The sequence below is a fragment of the Falco peregrinus genome, chromosome 2, assembly GCF_023634155.1.
Source record: "Falco peregrinus isolate bFalPer1 chromosome 2, bFalPer1.pri, whole genome shotgun sequence".
NCBI lineage: Eukaryota > Metazoa > Chordata > Aves > Falconiformes > Falconidae > Falco > Falco peregrinus.
This window is the reverse complement of record NC_073722.1, coordinates 15,853,725-15,876,179: the sequence shown is the minus strand read 5'-3', so window position 1 is coordinate 15,876,179 and position 22,455 is coordinate 15,853,725. Positions and strand designations below refer to the sequence as shown.

At 37.5% G+C, this 22,455-nt stretch overlaps 1 protein-coding gene across 1 annotated transcript in view; it reads left to right on the top strand.

Moving 5' to 3' along the window:
- IQCM (IQ motif containing M) overlaps window positions 1-22,455 on the top strand; it is a 117,465-nt gene that overhangs the window by 43,101 nt on the left and 51,909 nt on the right. Inside the window, 5 exon segments of the mRNA XM_055798034.1 lie at window positions 3,470-3,498; window positions 3,501-3,600; window positions 4,361-4,409; window positions 5,725-5,864; window positions 9,467-9,582. Of these exon segments, the coding sequence (XP_055654009.1) occupies window positions 3,470-3,498; window positions 3,501-3,600; window positions 4,361-4,409; window positions 5,725-5,864; window positions 9,467-9,582 (434 nt within the window).

Sequence of the window (22,455 nt, the reverse complement as noted above, 5' to 3'; positions counted from 1 at the left end):
GTGTTCTTTTTCCTTTAATATTTCCCATATTGATTTTTTTCTTATTTTTCTGATTTTATGCACACTGATGAAGCAATAGACAGAAAGGCACATGTGTTAAAATACAGTGATACTGACCTGAGTACTCTTGTAAGCTGCATTTTAGTTAAAAACTCAGAAGCAATTCTTCAGTTACTATACAAACAGAAGAAATGCTTTTTAGCTAGAGATCTGAAAAACATTCAAAGTTTATTAAAACCTCTGTGTAATCAAATAGATAGTAGGTGTGACCTATCATAGTAGGCTGATTTTTTGCTTTTATATATACTGAAAACTCATAGAGGCTTTAGGCAGGAGGGAAAGGAAGCAGACACCACAACTCTTTAAGAAAATCAGGTCTTGAACTTGGCAAACCTTTAGCTGATTTTGTCACATATTTGCAGCTTTAAAATGATTTGGCCTTTGCAACAGCCAAAATAAGTGTCCTTTAATCACTTCCAACCTATTAACAGATGGGCAAACAGCTTTTATAAATGGAGCATACAAAATACTCCAATATCAGCCAAAACTAATTAGTAGCAGTATCTGAACTGAAATTTGTAAGTGATGGAATATATATTAATGCAGATAAACTGTTTGATAAAAAATTAATTTAAAACATCTTGCTTGGTATTTGTTCTGCTTGACTATGTTCTAAACACTTATTAAATAAAACCCACTTTTTTTCTGTTTAGCTATTTTCTTCTATTAAAACAACAAATTTTGCTGTGAAAGTCATCATTAGAGATAGTGTAACTGAGAGAAATCACATCAAGCCAGAGGCAGTTTAGTATGCATTTTTTATGGCATATAAAAGAAAGAACAGTGTAACTTGAACACAACCTTAAAATACATTATCTTTAAGAACAGCACAAAATACTGATATAAGACATTATTTATACAGCAGTGCCAGAGCATATTAAATATATCTTTACACAGCACTATTAATCAGAATATGTAAATTGCATGAAATTAAATTGTGAGATTATAAAAAAATTGCCCCATGTATAATTCAGTAGGAAGAGCCATTCAATGTGTTGCCATCAGATCTGCAGCATGAATTTGATTTTACAAAGACATCTGTAGTGCAGACAGCTGCTGTACCTAAGTGAGGATTTGATTGTACACTCAATCTTTCAAACAGCCACTTGTCCATATCTTTCATATAATTTTTATTATCATGGATCGAAAAAAGAATGTAATGGTTGCAAAATCAGAATTGTTCTGAAATACATTTTCATTTTAAAAAAAATGTGGATTTTAGGAACTTTTTCTCCTTGTGAGTGCCCCAGCATCCCCAAATAACCTACCTTTACTTCAACTTATATAGTGATTTGAGGATCTGAAAACAATGTTAAGAAAACATTTCAAACTTTTCTACTTGTAAGATAGCACAATGGGACCTGCCCTTCCAAGATAAATGATTGCCTCTGCTAATTTTTTTTTTCAATATTTGGGAAAAAAATATCAACGGAAATACTGTGTGTATTCTATATAACCATGAGTCTAATAAGTCAGGTACTTCCCTTCCTGTCCATCTGACATAATGTTGTTCCTTGGTCTTCAAAGACAGTGGATTTGATCAGTCCAGAGATGTAGCCCTTGGATATCCTCATGCTTAGCACATTCTCATGTCTCAGAGTAGATAGGCATCATCTGCAAACTGGCTTTACCTGTCTAGAAACAGTTGTGGTGATGAGTCCACTGAGGGTATTCCTGGGCAAACTATGAAACTGCAATTTCATTGAAACCCTACAAGAAAATTAAAATGCTGCTGTTCTCTGATAGAATCTCTAGGCAAAGTAATAAATGCACAGCCTCTGCTGGTATGGAGCTGAATTAGAGCCCAGTAGAGGGTTCAATTCTTTGTTCAGTGGAAAAGTGTATCAGATTATAAGTGAGTGGTGAAATTGTGGTCCCATGCTGTGAGGTTATATGAAATACCTGGAAGATTTTTTAGCCAGTAGAGAGATCAAGATTGATGGAACAGATTTGTCTTTGTGGCATAGAGCAGAATGATGAATAAGTGCAAATGATATTTTTTAATTATAGGAAGATGGTCTGATGAGAAATTCTGCAAGCTCTTGGCTAGAGGAAGTGCTACAGAATACCAGAAAATAACCAGTTTAAAATTCATCATCTAAGTAATTTTGTTTAAAAAAACCCCAGTAGATAATAACCTCAAAACAAACAAACAAAAACAACAAAAAAAACCCAGCAAAGACAAGATTTGGAGGAATATTCAGATCTCAATTTCTCAAGCATTTTATCTGACTGTTACCTTGCTTAATTAAGACCAGGCATCAAAAAACATTTTCCTCTCAATTTAGTGATATTTCAAGCAGATTGGTTTAGTCTTGGTACAATCTGGATGTGGTAAGTAAAATTACAACTGACTTTAGAGCTAATTGTGACCTTAACTATAAAATTACTATTTCTAGTCACAATTGTACCTTCAGAAAAAAAGAAAGCTTTAAACATGGTTGATGAAAAATCCTCAGCTACATTATGGTTTGTATTTCTGCAGTTACACTGCTTGAAATGCCAAGTCTAGCATTCTCATTATTCATCATATATATTTTGATAATTTTCTTAGTTGGGGTCATAGTAAAGTAATCACACAGGACTGTAGAGATGAAACTTTGGAGAGTTCCTTTCTACTCATTCTCTATCAACACGAGGTTGAGAGCTTTCAGGGTTTCAGAATTACTTTTGGTAATTTTACAGTAGCAGATAAATGTAGAATTCAAGTTATTGAGTATCTTGGCTTTTCTGATGTTTCTGCTGTCTTGTTTTGACAGGAAAATCTCTGATACAGCATTTCCTGCTGGGTTCTTATGAAAGGTATTGGGTTTGATTAATTTCTGTGTTCTCATAAAATCTTTCTTTTAGGAGGAAATTTCCTGGCAACTGTAATGAATACACATTAATAAAACCCATGGAAGTCAACATTTAGACAGAAGAGACACTGAAGTTTCATTGTGTCTATCTGCTACCGTTTGTATTATCGGTTCAATTGTAAGAGCTGGTAGGTAAGTTTGTTTACTCATTCCATTTTTTGAAGTAGTGTATTTTCACACAAAATATGACTTCTTGCATTCTCCATTTTGTATAAAACTCTACAGTTGAATAGGAATTCAAAATGTTAACAATGTTGAAAATAATAACTTGATCCTTATAGCTTACAAAGCCATGGGCATTGTGCAGATCCACGCAGCTGCAGCCGAACGGTTGGCAAGAGATTTGGATGCTAATTCTGTAATTGTACATGGTAAATGACCAACAGTTTCTTTTCAGTCTTTTAAAGCTGTTCATGTAAATAAAAAGGATTCTACGTGATTCTGTAATTATTTTAGGTACACATTATAATTTGTCTTCTAGGATTTTGATTCCTAGTTCAAGCATTTCTGCACCAAACTGAAAAATGAATCTTCTGTACTGTAATTTCTAGTGACAAATGCCTTGACCTTCAAACTCAGAAGGAAATGTAACTCACTCGGAAGTCTTTGAAAGTTCTCATGATAGTAGAAAGTATCCTAGCAGTAGAGAAGTACTTAAAACAGTCATTTGCATTCAAAGATAGAATCATAGAATGGGTTGGGTTTGGTTGGGTTGGAAGGGACCTTAAAGATCCCCTGGATTCTAACCCCCCTGCCATGGACAGGGACACCTTCCACTAGACCAGGTTGCTCAGTGCCCCATCCAGCCTGGCCTTGAATGCTGCCAGGGCTGGGGCACCCACAGCTGCTCTGGGCAACTTGTTCCAGTGCCTCATCGCTTTCATCATAAAGAATTTCTTCCTTGTACCTAATCTAAATCTACTCTTTTTCAGTTATAAGCCATTCCTCCTTGTCCTGTTGCTACATGCCCTTGTAAAAAGCCCCTCTCCAACTTTCTTGTAAGCCTTCCAGTACCTAAAGGAGGCCGCTATAAGGTGTCCCCGGAGCCTTCTCTTCTCCAGGCTGAGCAACCCCAACTGTCTCAGCCAGTCTTCACAGGAGAGGTGCTCCAGGCCTCTGATCATCTTTGTGGCCTCCTCTGGACTTGCTGCAACAGGTAGATGTGTTTCTTCTGTTGGGGGCCCCAGAGCTGAACGCAGGACTCGAGGTGGGGTCTCATGAGAGCAGAGTAGAAGGGGAGAATCCCCTCCCTCAACCTGCTGGCCGTGCTTCTTTTGATGCAGCCCAGGATACAGTTGCTTTCTGGGCTGCAAGTGCACACTGCCAGGTCACGTTGAGCTTGTCGTCCACCAGCACCCACAAGTCCTTCTCCTCAGGGTTGCTCTCAACCCACTCTGCACCCAGACTATGTTTAATAATGGGGGTTGCCCTCACCCAGGTCCTGCAAGAGGGTGTCTTGAACATATGGCATTCAAGAGGCTAAAAATTAAGGTAATGTCTTGATCGTTTAATCCATGTAGCACTTATATTCTAGTAGTGTAAGAATTATTGATTTTGTTGTTAGAAAAAAACCCATGCTCAGCTAGTTCATCTGTCATGGCTGTTGTGCACTTTCCAGTTTAGGGAGAATTCAATGATAGTGAGTGCTGTGCTGGGACCCATTTCCATCAGCTGATCTCAAGAAGGCTCTCAATTAGTTTTTAGGGGAGAATGGCTTGTGTGCCACTTGATCCCTCTGCCTTCGGAGAGTCTTGGAGTACATGCATATTATACTGTTAATTCTGGGGGGCTTGCAGTTTTTTAGGTAGAGAAATAGGCTGTAACTAACAGACTGTTTATTGCAGTCTTCTTCTCCAACTTGTTTTAAGTTTCAGTTTCTGAAAAAATAAGTAATGGATTCTATAGCATAATTACGGTTTTTCATGTTTGTCATCTAGTATTGCTAAATGAAATGCCAGTTCCTGAGAAATGATATACTAGAATGCTGTAATAATGCACTTTTGTCTTCCATCTCAGAGTTTATAACAAGTTGAAAGAGCTTATGTACATTGCAGGTTGAGTGCTAATGTAGGCTGCCTAACTTCAGTTATCATTTTTCTGGTGATGTCTAAGCTTCTTATATAAGAAGTATGCCATAAGAAAACTTATACCTAATTCAGATAAATGGGTTAAGTAGTAACTAAGCAATCTGTTAAACAATGTCTTTCATTAGTTTTTTAGAGTCCTACGATAGGGTAATAAAGATCAGGTCATATTATTTGGTAATCATCAACCTTCAAAAACACTCCTTCAATTTATATACTGGAGGAGAGGGACTTGTTGCTGCTAATATAATTAATGGTGAGGTGAGACAGCATTTCTTGATATCTACTCCTGGGCTGTAGAAGACAAATATGTATTTTTCCTCCTATGACATACTTTAAATCAAAAAAATGAATGCTGAACACAGATTTTTTTTTTACCTTGCCAAGTTTCTCTGTTCCACTTTTCCTCTGCTGAGATACAGAACCTTGTCTTTCCCTCAAGGCTCTGATTATGTGTAGTACACTATCTACTTCCATAATTTGGGATAAAATGTGTTTATCCCAAAATAGTTTTATCCAATCACCTTTGGAAAGAATCATCCCGTATCAGCACTATGAAGTAATTGTTTTTTATGTATCTGTCTATATGAATTCAGAGGAATGTTCTTGCGTCCTTTTAAGATTTTATTATACACTTGGTTACATACCTGCTCATCTGTTTTTTTAGTCACCCTTCACTTCTTTCTTACAGTAGTGAAAGTGAAATGTATCTGTAACTACAGTCTACAAGTCATGGACCATCCCTATCAGCATTTGTAAGGTACTACTGCAAAATGACAGCTTGCGTTAAATGTGGAGCTGGTGTTTTGGATCTCTCTATATCACTTTGGTATTTTGAATTAGAGGAGTGGATAGAGAAAATGCAGGTCATCCCATTTTAAAATAAAATTATCTTTTAATTTCAATAGTCTGTCTATTCTTAAGTCCATGTCTGCAATGCAATTAGTTTAAAGTGATTATTGGTGCAAGGAAGATTTCATGTCTCCATATGCACAGCTGCATTTCTAAGTTGTCATTCTGGCACTGCAGAACTTCAAGGTTTAGCTTAAACAAAGAGATTCTCCTGGTCACTTGATAAGAAGATTAATTATTAGCTATTATCATCAATTATTTTATCTGCACTTTGTGTCATGGTGTTGCAATTCTTAGACTGTAACTTTGTTAACTGTTACATGATGTAGACAGTGTCACAAACTGTCAGGAAAAAGGATTTGTAGTGAGATAGTACGTGAGAAAATGCAAAACTGAGTATCATCAAAATTTTCTTAACTTTATCCTTTTTGTCGTTACTTGCCAAGATTTTCTTTTCCTAGTATTATTGCCCTATTGAATTTTAAGGGGGCTGTGCGGAATATGAATAGCAGTTAAACATCTCCCATAACGAAAGAAGTAACTTGTATGTTTAGAAAGCCTCTTTAAAGAAGTTCTGATCCCCTGCAGATTTTTTTGAGCAATCCATGTATTATATATTTTATTCATGGAACTACTACTTATACCTGCTTTTGTTTCCCCTGTTTCCTCATCAGTTTTGATGGCTCACTGTACAGGCAAGCAAGTGTGGTAGAGAAGATAGATGTTGTTGTTCAGCTGTGTGGTAGAAAATTCATGGACACACACACAATTGAATAAAAAGCATTGGTCAGGAGAAGCATAAATGACAATAGCTTGAAGGCAGAATCAAGAAGGCACAGACACAAGGACTGCTGCTCCTCATACATAAGCACAGAAGTGTTGAAAGAAGAAGAAATAGTTGACTGATACCCAAACTGCCTGTTCCTTAGCTCCAGATGCCCCGCTCACTGCCTTCTGCATTCTTCTGAATGTTTCTTTTTGTGCAGTCCTTATCACCCCAAGGACCGTATGAAGTTATTAAGGAAAATAAAAAGCAGTTTAGACTGCAAAATGTAGTCTAAACTTCCTCTTTGTCTGATCTATTGCCCTTCAAATTCCTCTTCCAGAGTAAGAGGTGGCTATCTCATCATGAGGATATTTAAAATTAGATGGGTGCATACACTAGAAAAGAGCTTTTCTCATGGGGAAAAAGCTGAGAAAAAGAGAACTGGTAGGAGTTTTCAACCACGCATCAAAACAGAAGTTGGACTTTGGTGACCGTTTTCATACCTAAGGGTTAGAAATGTACTGTGCTCCCCTCCACCCCCCTTTAAATAGGCATTAGCATTCCAGAAAAAATAAAAATGTACAACCCATTAAATACTGCAATTAGGTTCTAATTGATTTCTGTGTCATTTGAGCTTGATATGCATTAATTGTTTATATCTTGATTCTCATTTCCATTCAGGCCTTTATTTCTGCATTCATAAAGCTTTATATTTCAGTATAAAGTAGGAGGATTGTAATATTTAATTCGAAAACATTCAGTGGATAGGCTCTGAGTTCCCTCCAAAGGCCTTACTGATGCAAATCATGTAAACTGAAGATTCATGGCATAGTTTCAGTTTTCAATTCTGAATTCCATAATCAGGTCTTATATTCCTAACATCACATAGGAAAAAAAATAATACATGAAATGTATGCATATATAATTTGATTTTCCCCATATGTTAGAAAAAATGTATCAATAAAAGTAATTAATTCCTAAGATATAACACATATCCTCCTGACAAGATATGTTCTTATGCTAGGCTGCATAACACATAACATACTGTCTAATGCTGACTGACTGAAAAGTTTGTACTGCTCTTCATACTGTAATGAAATGCTGGTTGATGGTTGAGTCACTGATGCTTTAATAGGAAGTCTTAAATTTATACCTTCAAATAGATACGATAAAATGTTGCAGCCCCGTGTATTGTCTTTTTTTGTTGATTTGTCTTACGGTCTTCCAAGATTAGAGTGCAAACTCTCCTTTAAAAGGCAGATGCTGTTTTTCTGAAATGTTAAATTGACATTAATTTGCTCTGCTTAGAAGACAGAGAGACATCTTATAGATGCTCATGCATAACGTAGATTGTAATAAGATCTATTGCTGTTAACCCTTAAAGGAAAAAGGGTGCCTTTGTTGAATAGTAGTAAATCAGCTAGAGTCTGTTGAATAGTAGTAAATGAGCTAGTGTCCTGGTTTCAGCTGGGATAGAGTTAACTTTCCTCTCAGTAGCTGGTGCAGTGCTGTGTTTTGGACTTGGTGTGAGAACAATGTTGATAGCACACTGATGGGTTTGGTTGTTGCCAAGTAATATTTATACCAAGTCAAGGGCTTCTCAGTTTCTCAAGCCCTGCCAGTGAGAGGGCTGGAGGGGCACAGGAAACTGGGGAGCAACACAGCCAGGACAGCTGACCCGGACTAGCCAAAGGGATATTCCATACCATAGGATGTAATGCTGAGTATATGTAAGCTGGGGGAAGAAGAAGAAAGCAGGGGAGATATTCAGTGCTATGGTGTTTTTCTTTCCAAGTAACCATTACACGTGATGAAGCCCTGCTTTCCTGGGGATGGCTGAACACCTGCCTGCCCATGGGAAGTGGTGAATAAATTCCTTGTGTTGCTTTGCCTGTGTGCACAGCTTTTGTTTTAGCTATTAAACTGTCTTTATCTGAGCCCACAAGTTTACTTGTTCTTACTCTTCCGATCCTCTCCCCCATCCCACTGTGGGGGGAGTGAGCGAGCGGCTGCATGGTGCTTAGTCAGCACCTGGGGCTAAACCACCCAGAAGCGCACCAAGTCTGCAAAAATCTGTGAGCTAGGTAGATCAGCTGAAGTGTTCTGTTGACAAGAAAGTATATTAAACTGTGAAGTTTCTTTTTTTTCTGTACTTTTCCTTCTGTGAGCAGTAAAAGATAAATCATATACCACCTATGTCTGAATTAGTCTCTTTGACTGAAGCTATATTATTTAATATATTAAAATGATCAAGAAAACACTTGACTGTTAGCCTACAGAATAAGTGCTCCTTGTTCTTTTTTTGTAAGTAGCTGCAGCAAGGCATCTATGGGCATTTCCATTACATTAATAGTGGGGACAATGTCTTATACTGTGAGTTTTCCCCTTGTCTTTTGCCCTAGAGTGAGCAGTTTAAACTACTGTTTCAGGTAGGTTGAGTGTATCTGCTGTGTAAAATAGAGTGTTAACTACTATAATTATCTACTTACCTCAACCTCTTTCTGCCAGCCTAGTTCTGCAGAGTCCATCACCATTCCATATTGAGAAATTCTGATATGGGTAAGAGATGTTTTTCAGCCTGTCTGTTGCCCTTTGCATTCAGTGTGATGTGTGAGTTTCACTTTAGTGCAAGAGTGAAACTACCCCATCATATGACCTCTGCATAGGCCTAAGCTTTCATACAAAGTTTGCCAGGCGTATTAATTTGATTCTGAAGAAAGCATTTCTAAAAAAGAAGAAAAGGTTCTGAAGAAAATATTTCTTTACAAAATCAGCGCCTAAAAACTTAATGTAAATATGTATCTGATGGAATCTTCTCTTCTGTTTATGAAACAATGCTTTACAAGAAAGAATTCAACAAAAAGAGGGAGAAGTGATCTGCCTGAATTTTTGAGAGACTGGATATTCAATATTCAAATGTATGCTAGTGGAATACAGCATGTCTTTCAGTTGGTCTGTCCAGGTAAGTGGTTTCTAAAAAATGTATTGCAATGGTACAAAGTTTCAACTGCAGATGCTGCAGGTTTCAGGTTTTGCTTGTTTGTTTTTTTCCTTGTGTGAGTAAAGAAGCTACTGTTCTTCAAAGCATAGTCAGGACAAACCCTACCTGATTATGATCTTTTTCAAAATGGAGCATTTTATCATTATACTGGAAATAAAGTATAATCTCTAGAATTTCACTGTGTCTAAGAATGCTGGAAAATAATCCCATGCTATCTTGAAATATACTTAAGAGGGTGTAGAGCAATTTTGTGGCAGGTCTGCGCTTGTGGATGTCTTCAGGCAAAATATTTGCCCCCTTCATAGAGTCAGTGGCACTTGCCTTTCAACATTCTTAAACAGCTCAGCTCAACAAACTTTTACAAACATTCATAGGTGAGTGTTTGCAAATAAAATAAGATGTCACAAGGCAGGAATCAAGATATCCTGCACTGTAAATAGGAAATCATTACCCTTTAAAAATAGAAATGAAATTGTAACTGATTAAGTTCTTCAAATCTAGTCTCATCTTCCTTCTGGGTTTTCTTTTTCCCAGGGCTGTCAGTGGAGAAGCCTTCAATGCTTTGCTCTTGTAGAGCAGCAGCAGCTCCTGGGTGGGATTTGTGGAGACAGCTTCTTTAGGCACCTCACAAGTTGAGATGGGAGATGCCACTTGAAATTTTTCCCTTAGCACACTTTAGTAGCACACTTTTGGTTTGTACTGGCATACGTAGGTGCTGTGAACCAAAGCTGGTCTAAACATGAATTTATATTACCTCTGTGTCTTGCTGTGTTTGGCAGTCATCACAACTGGGAGATCTGGGGACAGTGATCTTTGGAGGTTATGGTTAATTTTATGTATCGGGAGTTCCAAAGAATGTCTTTAAAGTACAATTTTATTTAGTGAGAGAAACTCATGTTTAATTGGTGCTTTTGATTTGTTAATTACTTACATGTGGTTTCTTTTTATCATAGGTTTTTTGTATGCTTTCTTCCAGCCAGCTTTCTGTTCAAGCTGCATCTTTGATAAGGTGGTCTCTCTGAGTGTCTGACCACACATCATACTTGCTCATTATCTGCTTCTCAGTGTTGGTGCCTAGTAAATGCAATTAATTTCTCATGGAAAATCATGTATTACATGTCATTTAGGTCACATTCCTAAGACAGTGTGAATAAGACCAGGTATTTTTAGTCATTTGCTCAGTCCCCATCACTATGGTAACAGGAGATTTTGTGACTGTGAGACAGATTTCTGTCTTACATCCTAGATTTGGGAGACTATTGTGACTTTTCACTGTGTCCACAGTCAGACTAGGAAAGGTTCATGCTTCCTCATTATTTAATTTATTTAGGATCTCTTAGTTATGAAATGTTATCAAGGCTTGTTTGGCCATTTGAGGCAGTGTGTGGGCTTCTTATTAATTTTGAGTTCAAAACTCTTCTAAATTATGAATGTGTAAATGATGAATAATTGCTGAAACGTGGAGATATGCCTATGTCTAAAGGGCACCCATAATATGATTTCTAACATGGAAGCATTTTGAATAAATGGCACTTATCTTTAAAGTGCCCTCTCTTTCTTAGTCTTCTAATAGAAATGTCATTATTTCTGAAGATAAGTTATTAACAGGGTATAACCTTGCTAAATTTCCTGGGAGAGGCACTGCAACTGGTTGAATGTTTTGAATTGCTGAATACTGATTTGATGCAACTGTCTTCTGTGCCAGTGCAGAGCATCCCATACCATCAGACTGCTATTCAAGAATGGAAGAATAAGGCAGAGGGAGGATGTATGTATCTGGGCAGAATGGTGGAGAGATCTGATAATTATTATACTGAGCTTTTCTGGGTGAACATTGCATCCTGTATGGCCATGTGACCAATCCGTGGAAGGTTAAAACAAGAAAAGGGACACTGGTCTTGTGGCTATTTAGTCTGAGCACAGAGGGGTAAAAAAAAAAGTTACAGATCTCTTGAAAGTTTTTTCATCTCATTTTACTGTTGTCTTTTTTTTTTTTTTTTTAATGAATCTAAACTTTGCTGAAAAAACAGGGTCTGTGAAAATAAGCGTTCGGATGTTTAATGTCCTGTTAGTTTTCCGTTTGCAGTGTGAGTACTGTCTTTGGCTAACAATAATTTAGGGAGGAAATATCTTACATGTTCTCTTGAGAGTTTTAATTACATCAGTCATACATAACTATAAATGTGATTTGTATGGGATCTGCTTATTTGATGTAAAGGTTAGACACTGAAGATAAGATAGTAGAAATATCAGAATAAGGCAAAAGTATTTGTAGCAAAATTCTAATATTCATCATTATATAGCAAAGAGCTTGCTATTAAAACAGGAAAGAAGACTAACTTACAAAATCTGAACCAAATGTAAATTAGAAATATTGGGTGGAGTAGAAGAACGTATGGAATATATAGAAGACTACTAGAAATACTGTTTTGAATCTCTGTGTTTGATACAAGCAAAGCTAATAAAATAGTTTGACCAGACAAGACCATAGTAATGACATTGTCAGGAACTAAAGAAGACACCGGTACCTGGAGTGGGCTTACAAGTGCTGAATGGAGGCTTATACAGAAAAACATGGTTTTGATTTCCTTTTGATATCTGCTTTTAAACTTCTGAGGAACAAAGGGAACTTCCTTTAGATCAAATGAATTTAACTACAGATGATTCTCTAGATGTATCTATACATACATTGTTCCTCACAGTGCGAGGAAAAATTAGTGACTGCATTACTTGCTAACACATTGCTCACCGAGGAGGTAGGAACTGACTGGAAATAATAGAATGTTTTTTTATCAGTGGTGAGGTTTAGCTGCTGATTTCAAGAAAAGGCCAATTAAAATGAAGGTCATAGTGCAGTGATTTTTAGATTTCATACAAAGTAATGATGGTATTTCATCATATTTGAATCCAATTTGTGCTGCTACTTCATTCTGCTACTGAAAAGCAGGATGCCATGCACAATGCAGTCAGGAGAAAACCTCAGAGCAACACTGCTGTACTTTGTTTGAATAAAATAAGAAAAAATAGAGGTAATGAACTAATCAATTTTGGCCATGTGCTTTGAGGTATCCATTGAAGTTATACCTAATTGTTAAGAAAAATATTTTAAATGTTTTCCTGAAAGCAGTATTTTAGCCTATATTTAAATATACTTTGTTTTTTCTCTGATTGATTTAAAGTGCTACATGTTCTATTCAGGTAAATATTTACATTGACTTCAGAGGAACTATGCATGTATGTAGGTTAGATACTGGGACTGCTAGTTATTTTGCTTCTGGATTCACTGAAGAGTCCAGCAGTAATATCTTGTTATTTAATATATTTGCTGGCTGAGACTGGATTAGGTAAATAGTTGTGAGCTGATCCTGGTATATGTTGTTAAAGCAAACTGTTCACAGTTGTAGCATCCTGATAATTGGACTATTTTCAAATAAAATGTAAACACATTAAGGATTTTCTCTGCAATTGGCCCTTCTGAGCTGCCTCTACTGAAAACCAGATTTTCCCATCTTTGTATTTGTGATCTTGATAACTAGTCTTGTATTTATATATTCAGTGTTTAGGCTAAGGATGTGTCGTGGTGTATTGCATATCACATATTCTACTTGATTTTGAACCATTGCCTATAAGCCATCTCAATTTATATCAACCTTGCCTCATTGCTGGCTGTTCTACATTTGCAGGGAGGTAGTAAAGCATCTCTTCATTTCAGCACAGAAGTGTCCAGATTTTTCATTTATTTATATTTTCATATATTAGTGGAAGGTAAGATTTTAGAGGAGCTTTTAGGTTGCAGACTGGTCTGGCTTGTTTGAAACAACAAAGGATAGTGCAAAACAATGACCTCTAACAGACATGTCAAGGCAGTGTGTCTTCATTAGTCAATTCCAATTCCCTTTCAAGCTGCAGACAGGGAGGGGAGATGCAGAAGGTCCCCAGGATACGCTTCTTTACATGAAGCTAATAGAGGGTAGTGGAGCAGTTCCACACTGCCCTTGTCACAACCTGTGGTTCAGAGCTTAACTCATGCTCAGCCTTCATCATTTTTCAGTACCACTGGGCTGTTTCATTATAACTGGTGAATGTTACTGGGGCTTTTGGAAAGGTGTTTTTGGGGGTTCAGAGCTCAGAAATGTGCTGTCTGACTGAAGCACCCCAACACACCCTGCAGTTATTTTCTCTCTTAGTTCTTCCTTACTTACTGTGGTTCATATTTGTGACATCTTATGTATAAATTGTTAAATGTAAACAACACCTAATAGCAACGTCTGTTGCATTCATGCCAGAAAAGCCTTATTTATAGAGCAGGACCCTTCTGTGCTGAGTACTGTGCGCATTTTGAAAGAAAAATATGCTTCCTGCATCACTCATGGGAAATTGCCTCTAAAGCTGTTTATTTTTCATTAAACAAAATCTTAAAGAACAAGCAACGGGAAGCTATGAAAGCTGTAATAGGAACAAAAGTGTAACAGCTCTCATGCATCTGGCAGAACACAATACTCAGGAGTTTCTTTCATTGTACTGTTGTTTAATAATGTTCTCCACACCTATGTGGTAACGAGCCCTGAGGCAGACGTAGGCTATCATTATGGCCATTTAAGCCAAATATAACATTAAGAAATTTAAATTCCACCATGGAAGAACTCTACAAGAGAGTTAGTGATAATGAATAGATGCATTAATAAAATGTCATAACAGAGCTATTGCAAAGCTTTGCATTTCCTACATAATGTTTGCTGGATAAAGGCTAAATGCATATCTGATCTAATGATCCCTTCCGGTCTTAAAGCTGTGGCTCATTCACTGTCAACTGCAGCAAAAGGATATAACATAAATATAGTATGCTCCTCTCCTTAACTGCTGATTCCCTCCCAAAAGAATTACAGATTAATATGCATTTAAAAGGTTAAAGAGCTCCCACAACATCTGGAATGTTTGTCGACAAGCATGCTTTCTAATCTACCACACATATACAAACATAAGCCTGTTTTTTCTTTTTTTGTTTTTACCATTTTTCCTTTGAAAGGAAGGTAAATTTAATGCTTAAGAACATAATTTGCTTGCGTGTTTTGCTGTTAGCCTATCATCAGTATGATCCTCCTGGGGTTGCCAGATCGGAACAGGAAATTCAGTTTTGGTTACCCACACAGACCAGAGTACCCTAGACCAGCCACGAACCTTGTTTTAACATGGTTAAATGTTATTTATTTTTGAAAGTAGTAGTAGTTCAAAACATAATCATGGATTTGTTAAGATGTCTTGATAATAAAGTTGAGACCTAAACAGAACAGATGTCCTGCTTAGTTGATAAAGAGAGTTTTTGAAAGTCTGTTCACATTTTGCATCACATTTAGAATTATTCTAAAAATCTACTTTGGAACAACAATGCAACTATCTGAGAAGCAAATTTTCTCCTCAAAATTCTCCTTTGCTACAATGTCTACAGGATAGTTGACAACAGCTGAACTGGTAGTATGCTGACACTGCTGCCTGTCATCCAGACTGATGCTGCTTTATTTGTATTCTCCTGTCTTGTCTCTTCCTCTTACACCTAAGCTATAAAATCTTGGACTGGCTTTTTGTTCCATCTGTGTTAGAATCTGGCACTGAGGGTGTTGTTTTGTGCCTAGGGCTCCTGAGCACTATCCTAATACTCATAGATTGTACAAATAATGATGCATTTTCAAACCTGCTTTAAAGAAAGTTGGGGATTTTTTTAAATTTGAATGATGGAACTTCTCTACGCCCATATAGGCAGAGTATAACTCCTTACATTTGACTAGTTTTCTGTGCCAGCTGCATCTCTTTACACCCAAATTTGGGAAGGATGATACCTATCACAATGAATCCAGTGGCAGGTTATTGAGTGGGAGGCATGACAGGGTTGCAGTAGTTATCCGTCAGTGTATGGCCAGTGGTGGAGCACAGAGCAGTGTTTATGCTGGTCTGACTGCTTCTGGGACCATCTGGCTGAAGATTATGGAGCAAGGACCTTCCCTGGGCCAGCATTTTTCAGTGCAAGTACTTATCACAAATGTATGGGGTGTAACCTCTTGGCTGAAGCTTAGAATGCTTTTCCCTCTGCTCTTTCTAATGACACCGTTTAGTATCACTGCAAATAGAGTGGCTTGATCAGGTTGCTTGTCTTCTCTCTTAGCACTTTGGCCTGTGTCAGGCCCAGAAAGGCCATTTCATCAGATCACAACTCTTTCCACCTAACAGTTTGTGTTTTCATTAGTGTCACTAGAGGGAATTTATATTTTTATATAAATATTTGTGGCTCTGTTTGCTAATATATTTCATACAATAATATCAAATGCAATTCATTCCCTTAATACAATAGAACCCACATTTTCAAACCTTTTTAAAGGTTTAAGTAAATCAGCATGTGCGCCACACAGTAATGGTTAACAAATAATGATAATGCTGCTTTGTCTATTTTACAGTCTCTAGGAGATTTTCCAAGTCACCAACTGGTACAAGTAGGCAGTCCCCATTTCATTATTATGGACAAACATGAAAGTATTGTAGCAGTGTGCACCCTCTGATTTGTCTCCCGCTCATCCTCATCTGTCTCTGGCCTCTAGTTTTCTCTTTGCTGTGGCTAGATACTGTTCACCTGTTGAAGTCTCTGACTTTTGGTGAGTTGAGTATCCACATGAAGTAAATCATAAAATGGTTTGGGTCAGAAGGGATCTTAAAGATCCCCTGGATTCTAACCCCCCGCCATGGGCAGGGACACCTTCCACTAGACCAGGTTGCTCAGTGCCCCATCCAGCCTGGCCTTGAATGCTGCCAGGGCTGGGGCACCCACAGCTGCTCTGGGCAACTTGTTCCAGTGCCTCATCACTTTCATCATAAAGAATTTCTTCCTTGTACCTAATCTAAATCTACTCTTTTTCAGTTATAAGCCATTCCTCCTTGTCCTGTTGCTACATTCCCTTGTAAAAAGCCCCTCTCCAACTTTCTTGTAGGTGCCTTTAGGTACTGGAAGGCCACTATAAGATGTCCCCGGAGCCTTCTCCAGACTGAGCAACCCCAACTGTCTCAGCCAGTCTTCACAGGAGAGGTGCTCCAGGCCTCTGATCATCTTTGTGGCCTCCTCTGGACTTGCTGCAACAAGTCGATGTGTTTCTTCTGTTGGGGGCCCCAGAGCTGAATGCAGGACTTGAGGTGGGGTCTCATGAGAGCAGAGTAGAAGGGGAGAATCCTCTCCCTCAACCTGCTGGCCGTGCTTCTTTTGATGCAGCCCAGGATACAGTTGCTTTCTGGGCTCCAAGACTCCACAACCCCTCTGGGCAGCCTGTTTCAGTGTTCCATCACCCTTAAAGTAAAGAAGGTTTTTCTCATATTCAGAAGGAACTTACTGGTTTTCAGTTTGTGCCCATTACCCCTTGTCCTGTTGTTGTGCGCTACTGAAAAATGCCTGTTCCCACCCTCTTGAGGCTCCGCCTTAGGATATTTGTATGCACTGATGAGATCCCCTCTCAGTCTTCTCTAGGCTAAACAGGCCCAGCTCTCTCAGCCTTTCCTCATCAGGGAGATGCTCCAGGCCCCTCATCATCTTTGTAACCCTCCACTGGACCTTCTCCATAGTTCCCTGTGTCTCTTGAACTGGGGAGCCCAGAATTGGACACAGTACTGTAGGTGCAGCCTCACCAGGTCAGAGTAGAGCAAGAAGATAACCTCCCTCGACTTGCTGGCCCTGCTTCTCCAAATGCACCCTGGCATCCTATCGGCCATGTTGGCCACCAGGGCTCACTGCTGGCTCATGGGCAACTTGCTGTCCATTAAGACTCCCAGGACCTTCCCCGCAGAGCAGCCTTCCAGCAGGCAAGCCCCAGCCTATACTAGTGCTCCCTATGTACAGGACCTTAGTTGTGCAGGGTCTCCTGTTGTAGAAGGCCACCAGTTTTGTCAGGCACATTTTGCCCTTAGTGAAGCCATTTTGTCTGTCAACAATCACCAAAAAATGAAGTCCCTTCCAGTAAGAGAACTCATCAAGTTCACTTGTGTCTTAATGGCATTAGCTTTTAAAACTTTTTTCCATGTAGAAGTTTACTTTGGTTTCTTAACTAAATGAAGTGCTCTTGAAGGCGCACCAAAATACTGATGGAGCAGATTCATCACTTCTTATGCCTTCATGGCTGCATATCGGTTAAAACACCTTAGGATGATGTTTGCTCTTTTTATAATTGTGTTGATAACTGCTGTTCTGTTTTTTTGTTCGTTATAGCACAAATCTTCACTGTTGTCTAGACAGTTTCCCCCATTTTTGAACCTCTGATTATTTCTTTCCAAGTTTACTACTTTGCACTTGTCTTTATTGAATTTTATCTTGTTGACTTTGGGCCATTTCTCCAATTTATCATGACAATTTTGAGTGTGACTGCTCTCCTGTAAAGTTCTTGTAACTGTTTCCAACATGGTGTCATCTACAAGCTTTATAAGTGTCTTCTCTATTCCATTATATTAGTAGTCATTAATGAACATACTGAATAGAACTGGACTTGGGACAGACCTCACTGAGACCTCACTTTGTACTTCATCTCAATTTTGACAGAAAAGTATCTATCCACCCTTTGAGTAAGATATTTTGATCCCTAGTAAAAAAAATGAGTCAGCAGAAAATATGAGCTTGAAGATTAGGTAGCTATTAAGAGATTCACAAATTCTAGCATAGAATATCAGTATGTGGGAGAGAAATTAAATGTTCACCATTTATTGCTACAAATATGTCTTTTACATGATTTAAAAAGGTTTATTCTCCAATAATATATGAAAAGATTTATCATTGCAGTAATTTTTGTAAGAAAGATATATATTAGGTTTTAAAACTTTGAAGGACTTCTTGCTGTCAGTGAGGAGATGGTCAATATAAATTGACAACTATCACCGCTAATAAAATATACAGTATAATATTTATAATATATTTAATATATGCACAGTAAAAGGCATCTATGTAGAAGTGGATATGCTTGTATAATGCATATAGAACATTGTCCCGCTTTCAGCTGGGATAGAGTTAATTTTCTTCTTAGTAGTACAGTGCTGTGTTTTGGCTGTGATGTGAGAACAATGTTGATAGGACACTGATGTTTTTCGTTGTTGCTGGGTGATATTTATACTAAATCAAGGTCTTTTCAGTTCCTTGGGCCCTGCTAGCCAGAGGGCTGGTGGGGCACATGAAACTGGGAGGGGACACAGGCAGGACAGGTGACCAAAGCTAGACAAAGAGGTATTCCATACCATACCATATGGCATCATGCTGAGTATATAAGCTGGGAGAAGAAGAAGGAAGGGGGGGACATTTGGCATTATGGTGTTTGTTTTCCCAAGTAACCGTTATGCGTGATGGAGCCCTGCTCTCCTGGGGATGGCCAAACACCTGCCCACCGATGCAAAGTAGTGAATGAATTCCTCATTTTGCTTTGCTTGCATGCGCAGCTTTTGCTTTACCTATTAAATTGTTCTTATCTCAACCCTTGAGTTTTACATTCCTTTCAGATTCTTCTCCCCATCCCTCTGGGTGAGGGGGAGTGAGCAAGTGGCTGCATAGTACTTGGTTGCCAGCCGGGGTTAAACCACGACAAACATAAAAATAAAGCTGAAGCATTGTATAATATAACTTGATATAAAAGAAAGGGCTATATCCAGTGAACAGAAATCACTTGTTAAACAGGAGGAAATGTAATTAATCACTGCTCCCATATGCCAAGATCTCTTGACAGGGCAATGAATGTAAAGAGTTTGAACATATTATTTGATAACTACAAAGGGAGAATCATTCTAATATCCAGTTTATGTACTAGTTTATATGTTATGTTAGTTTCATCTTTTTTTTGCAATTTTTATCCATACTTCGAAAGCACAATAATCTTTCCAATACTGCTTTGTTATAAATAAGTGTATATTCTCATTTCTTATTTCTTAGATGGAGAAATAAAGAAAAGAGTTGAAATTATTTGTCTCTGATCGTATACTGAATTGGTCTTAGAAATTTGGTCTGAATTGTTTAAAATTGGCTTAGAACTGGTCCTTAGGCCTATGCTCATCAAATAGGTGATTTCTAAGGGCAAGCTTATTTTTTTGTCTGTCTTTCATATGTGTATGTGTATACACACTCATACCCAGTCATCCCCCCAGGTGCGTACCTAATACCCATGTACTCAACTTCAGCTAGTTCTTGTTGCCTGTTGAGACAGCTACCGCTCATGAAAAAATGGTCCTTGGATTCTTTATGTCAGTAGTGAATGTGTGCACGAGACTGAGTAGCATACAAAGACGTTTAAACAAAAATCAGACTTGCTTTTTTCTGATGAAAAATAGTTGTCAAAAGTAGAGAAACTGCCCAATTTGTTTAAAAGAACCCTAAAATCCTAATTTTGCTATGTTTTTCTTCCTGTTAGGTTTTGAATAACTTGACACATTTTAGGCAAATGCCAGTCTATCAGTAATAACATTTGGCTTTTTGTCATGACTACAAAAGTAGAAGCTCCATTAAAATTACTTTGCTGATTAATTCTATGTTACTCTACAGGATCCTTTTCCAGTTGAAAGAAGTGACAAAACCCCCTTGTAAAGTGGGACAAATGAGATCTACAGCAAAGCAGTTTTAACTGTAATATTGGTTTATACAACTTTATATTAAAAATCACAGGATTGTTGTATGCTCTCATCTGCTTTACACTTTATTAGCAATATTTTTTGTTTTTTTCCTTAAATCAATGAAGCTAGTGTTTTCTTTCTGCTGCTATGTAAATTGAGTAACAACATTTTGTTATTTAAAATGTCCTATCACATGTTCCTGTAATCCATTGTCACATGTAAAGCTCTCTCTTTACATCTAACATGTAAAGGTTAGATGGCATGAACTTAATCAACCATTTGATTGACATAGATATGCTTCCTGTTTTGAAGAATAGCCCACTATAAAACAACTCATCCACCCTTAAAACCTAAAGAAAAAAAAATCCATAGTGAAATTATATTATGCAATATCATCGCATCAAACATTTGTGATTTTAACAACTCATGTTCATATAAACCCATTTCTGTTAAGTTCATGTCCTGACAAATATTTTGAGCTTATAGGTTGAGATTCTGCCCCTTTCACACCTGGTTTAAGAATGACATATCTACAGAAAATGTAATTGAAGATCTTTATAGTTATGTGAATTCTATCATAGAGACATTCTGTGTTTTAAGACTTACCAAGACCTTTGCTTCCTTTCAGATTATGATCTTTTTGCATTCTGTTGTAGTAACTCTAAAATGAAGTAGTATTTCTCAATCTGTAATTATTTTCTTTTTCCTCTGTATTTTCTTTTGCATCCTGTTCAGTAGAAGGATTAAATACTTGTGTGGCTATCAATTGTTATATCTGCTAAATCAAAACCAGCACAGAACATCCTCTTTAACCATAAACTCTCCTAGAGAATAACCAGCATGTGATTTGGCTATCAATGTTTGTGTTTCCCCTAAAGAAAACAGACTTGGTTGTCAGTTTTGATGACGAGTAACAGTTTTCTGTTGTTTGACTTGCTGGGACTACATTGATGTCAGTTCTGCTATTCTCTATGAAACTGAATTTTAGTGTAGTATCACTAATATTGTCTGTCACCCAGTAAGAAGCTGTTTCTGCACTGGGGACATCATTGTGACCATCATTGTTGGAGTTTTCTCCTCTGCTTCATGTATTATTATTTTGATTTAAGTTGTGCTGAAAGCTACGTATTTGTGGTAATTTCTTTCAAATCCATGGTTTGAAACTGCACCTCTTGTGTTGGATGCTTTTTATATAATGTTGTGATAACCATCCAACTTCTTGAAACAATGTCTCTAGAACATATGTGGAGGATAAGATCCAAGATGTCTCTCTGCTGTAGTTCAAGACAGCATCTAATAAATCCCTGTGTGGTAGGTGACTAAATACTGTAGGATACCGATCAACAGACTGCATTCTCTTAAGAAAAGTTATCAACACTGTCAGCTAAACACTGCACTTTGAAAACTATAAAAAACTATGGTTTTCTGCATTTCTATATTAATAAATGTTTTCTTTTAAATGGAAAACTACAAAAAAACCAACCCCACCTACTTCTAGATTTCCTAGTTTCTTATCCAAGAAAGTTCAGTTGTGGTGTATGTTGTCCTGGTTTTGCTGGGACAGAGTTAATAGAGTTTAATATGATGATGGATAACATACCTGTAAGTCTTTTGTTAGAAAATTTTCCAGACTAAATTGTTGTGTCAGTTAGATATTTCAAAGTGTATTGTCTTCTAAATATACAGACAGGCCCTCACTTGTAGGGTTTCATCCGGAGGCCAATGAAAACAATAGAAAAACTGATGGAAATGAAGCTCATCAGTCCAAATAATTGGTCCTGGCCATAGTTTCAGAGAAATATGGGCAACTCTCATTTAAGTATTGGTATAATACTCTCACATTGAGTTAAATATTTCTGTGAAAGTAACTAATAATTACTTAAGCCACTTATATCCCTTTTTTGAAACAGTTCATGATATCAGATTAAATCTCTGTAAAAATTAAATTAAAAGTTTATGCTAGTATGATGAATACAGTTACTAAAGCTGCTTTTGCTATTTTGGTTTTCCAGCACTGGAAGGCTATTTGAATGTAACAGAAAGGGCCTAGGTAAAAACCTGAGAATTAAAATCTAAGATTGTTATTAATGTCTTTATCCTGGAAAAAAAGGAGCATCTGTGTTACACATCTCTACTTACGGTCCATTCCCTTAAATCCTGTAGAAACAATTGCAGCAAAGTCCCTGGAAAATGCTGGTATTTTATAAAGATCTATCAATTCCACCA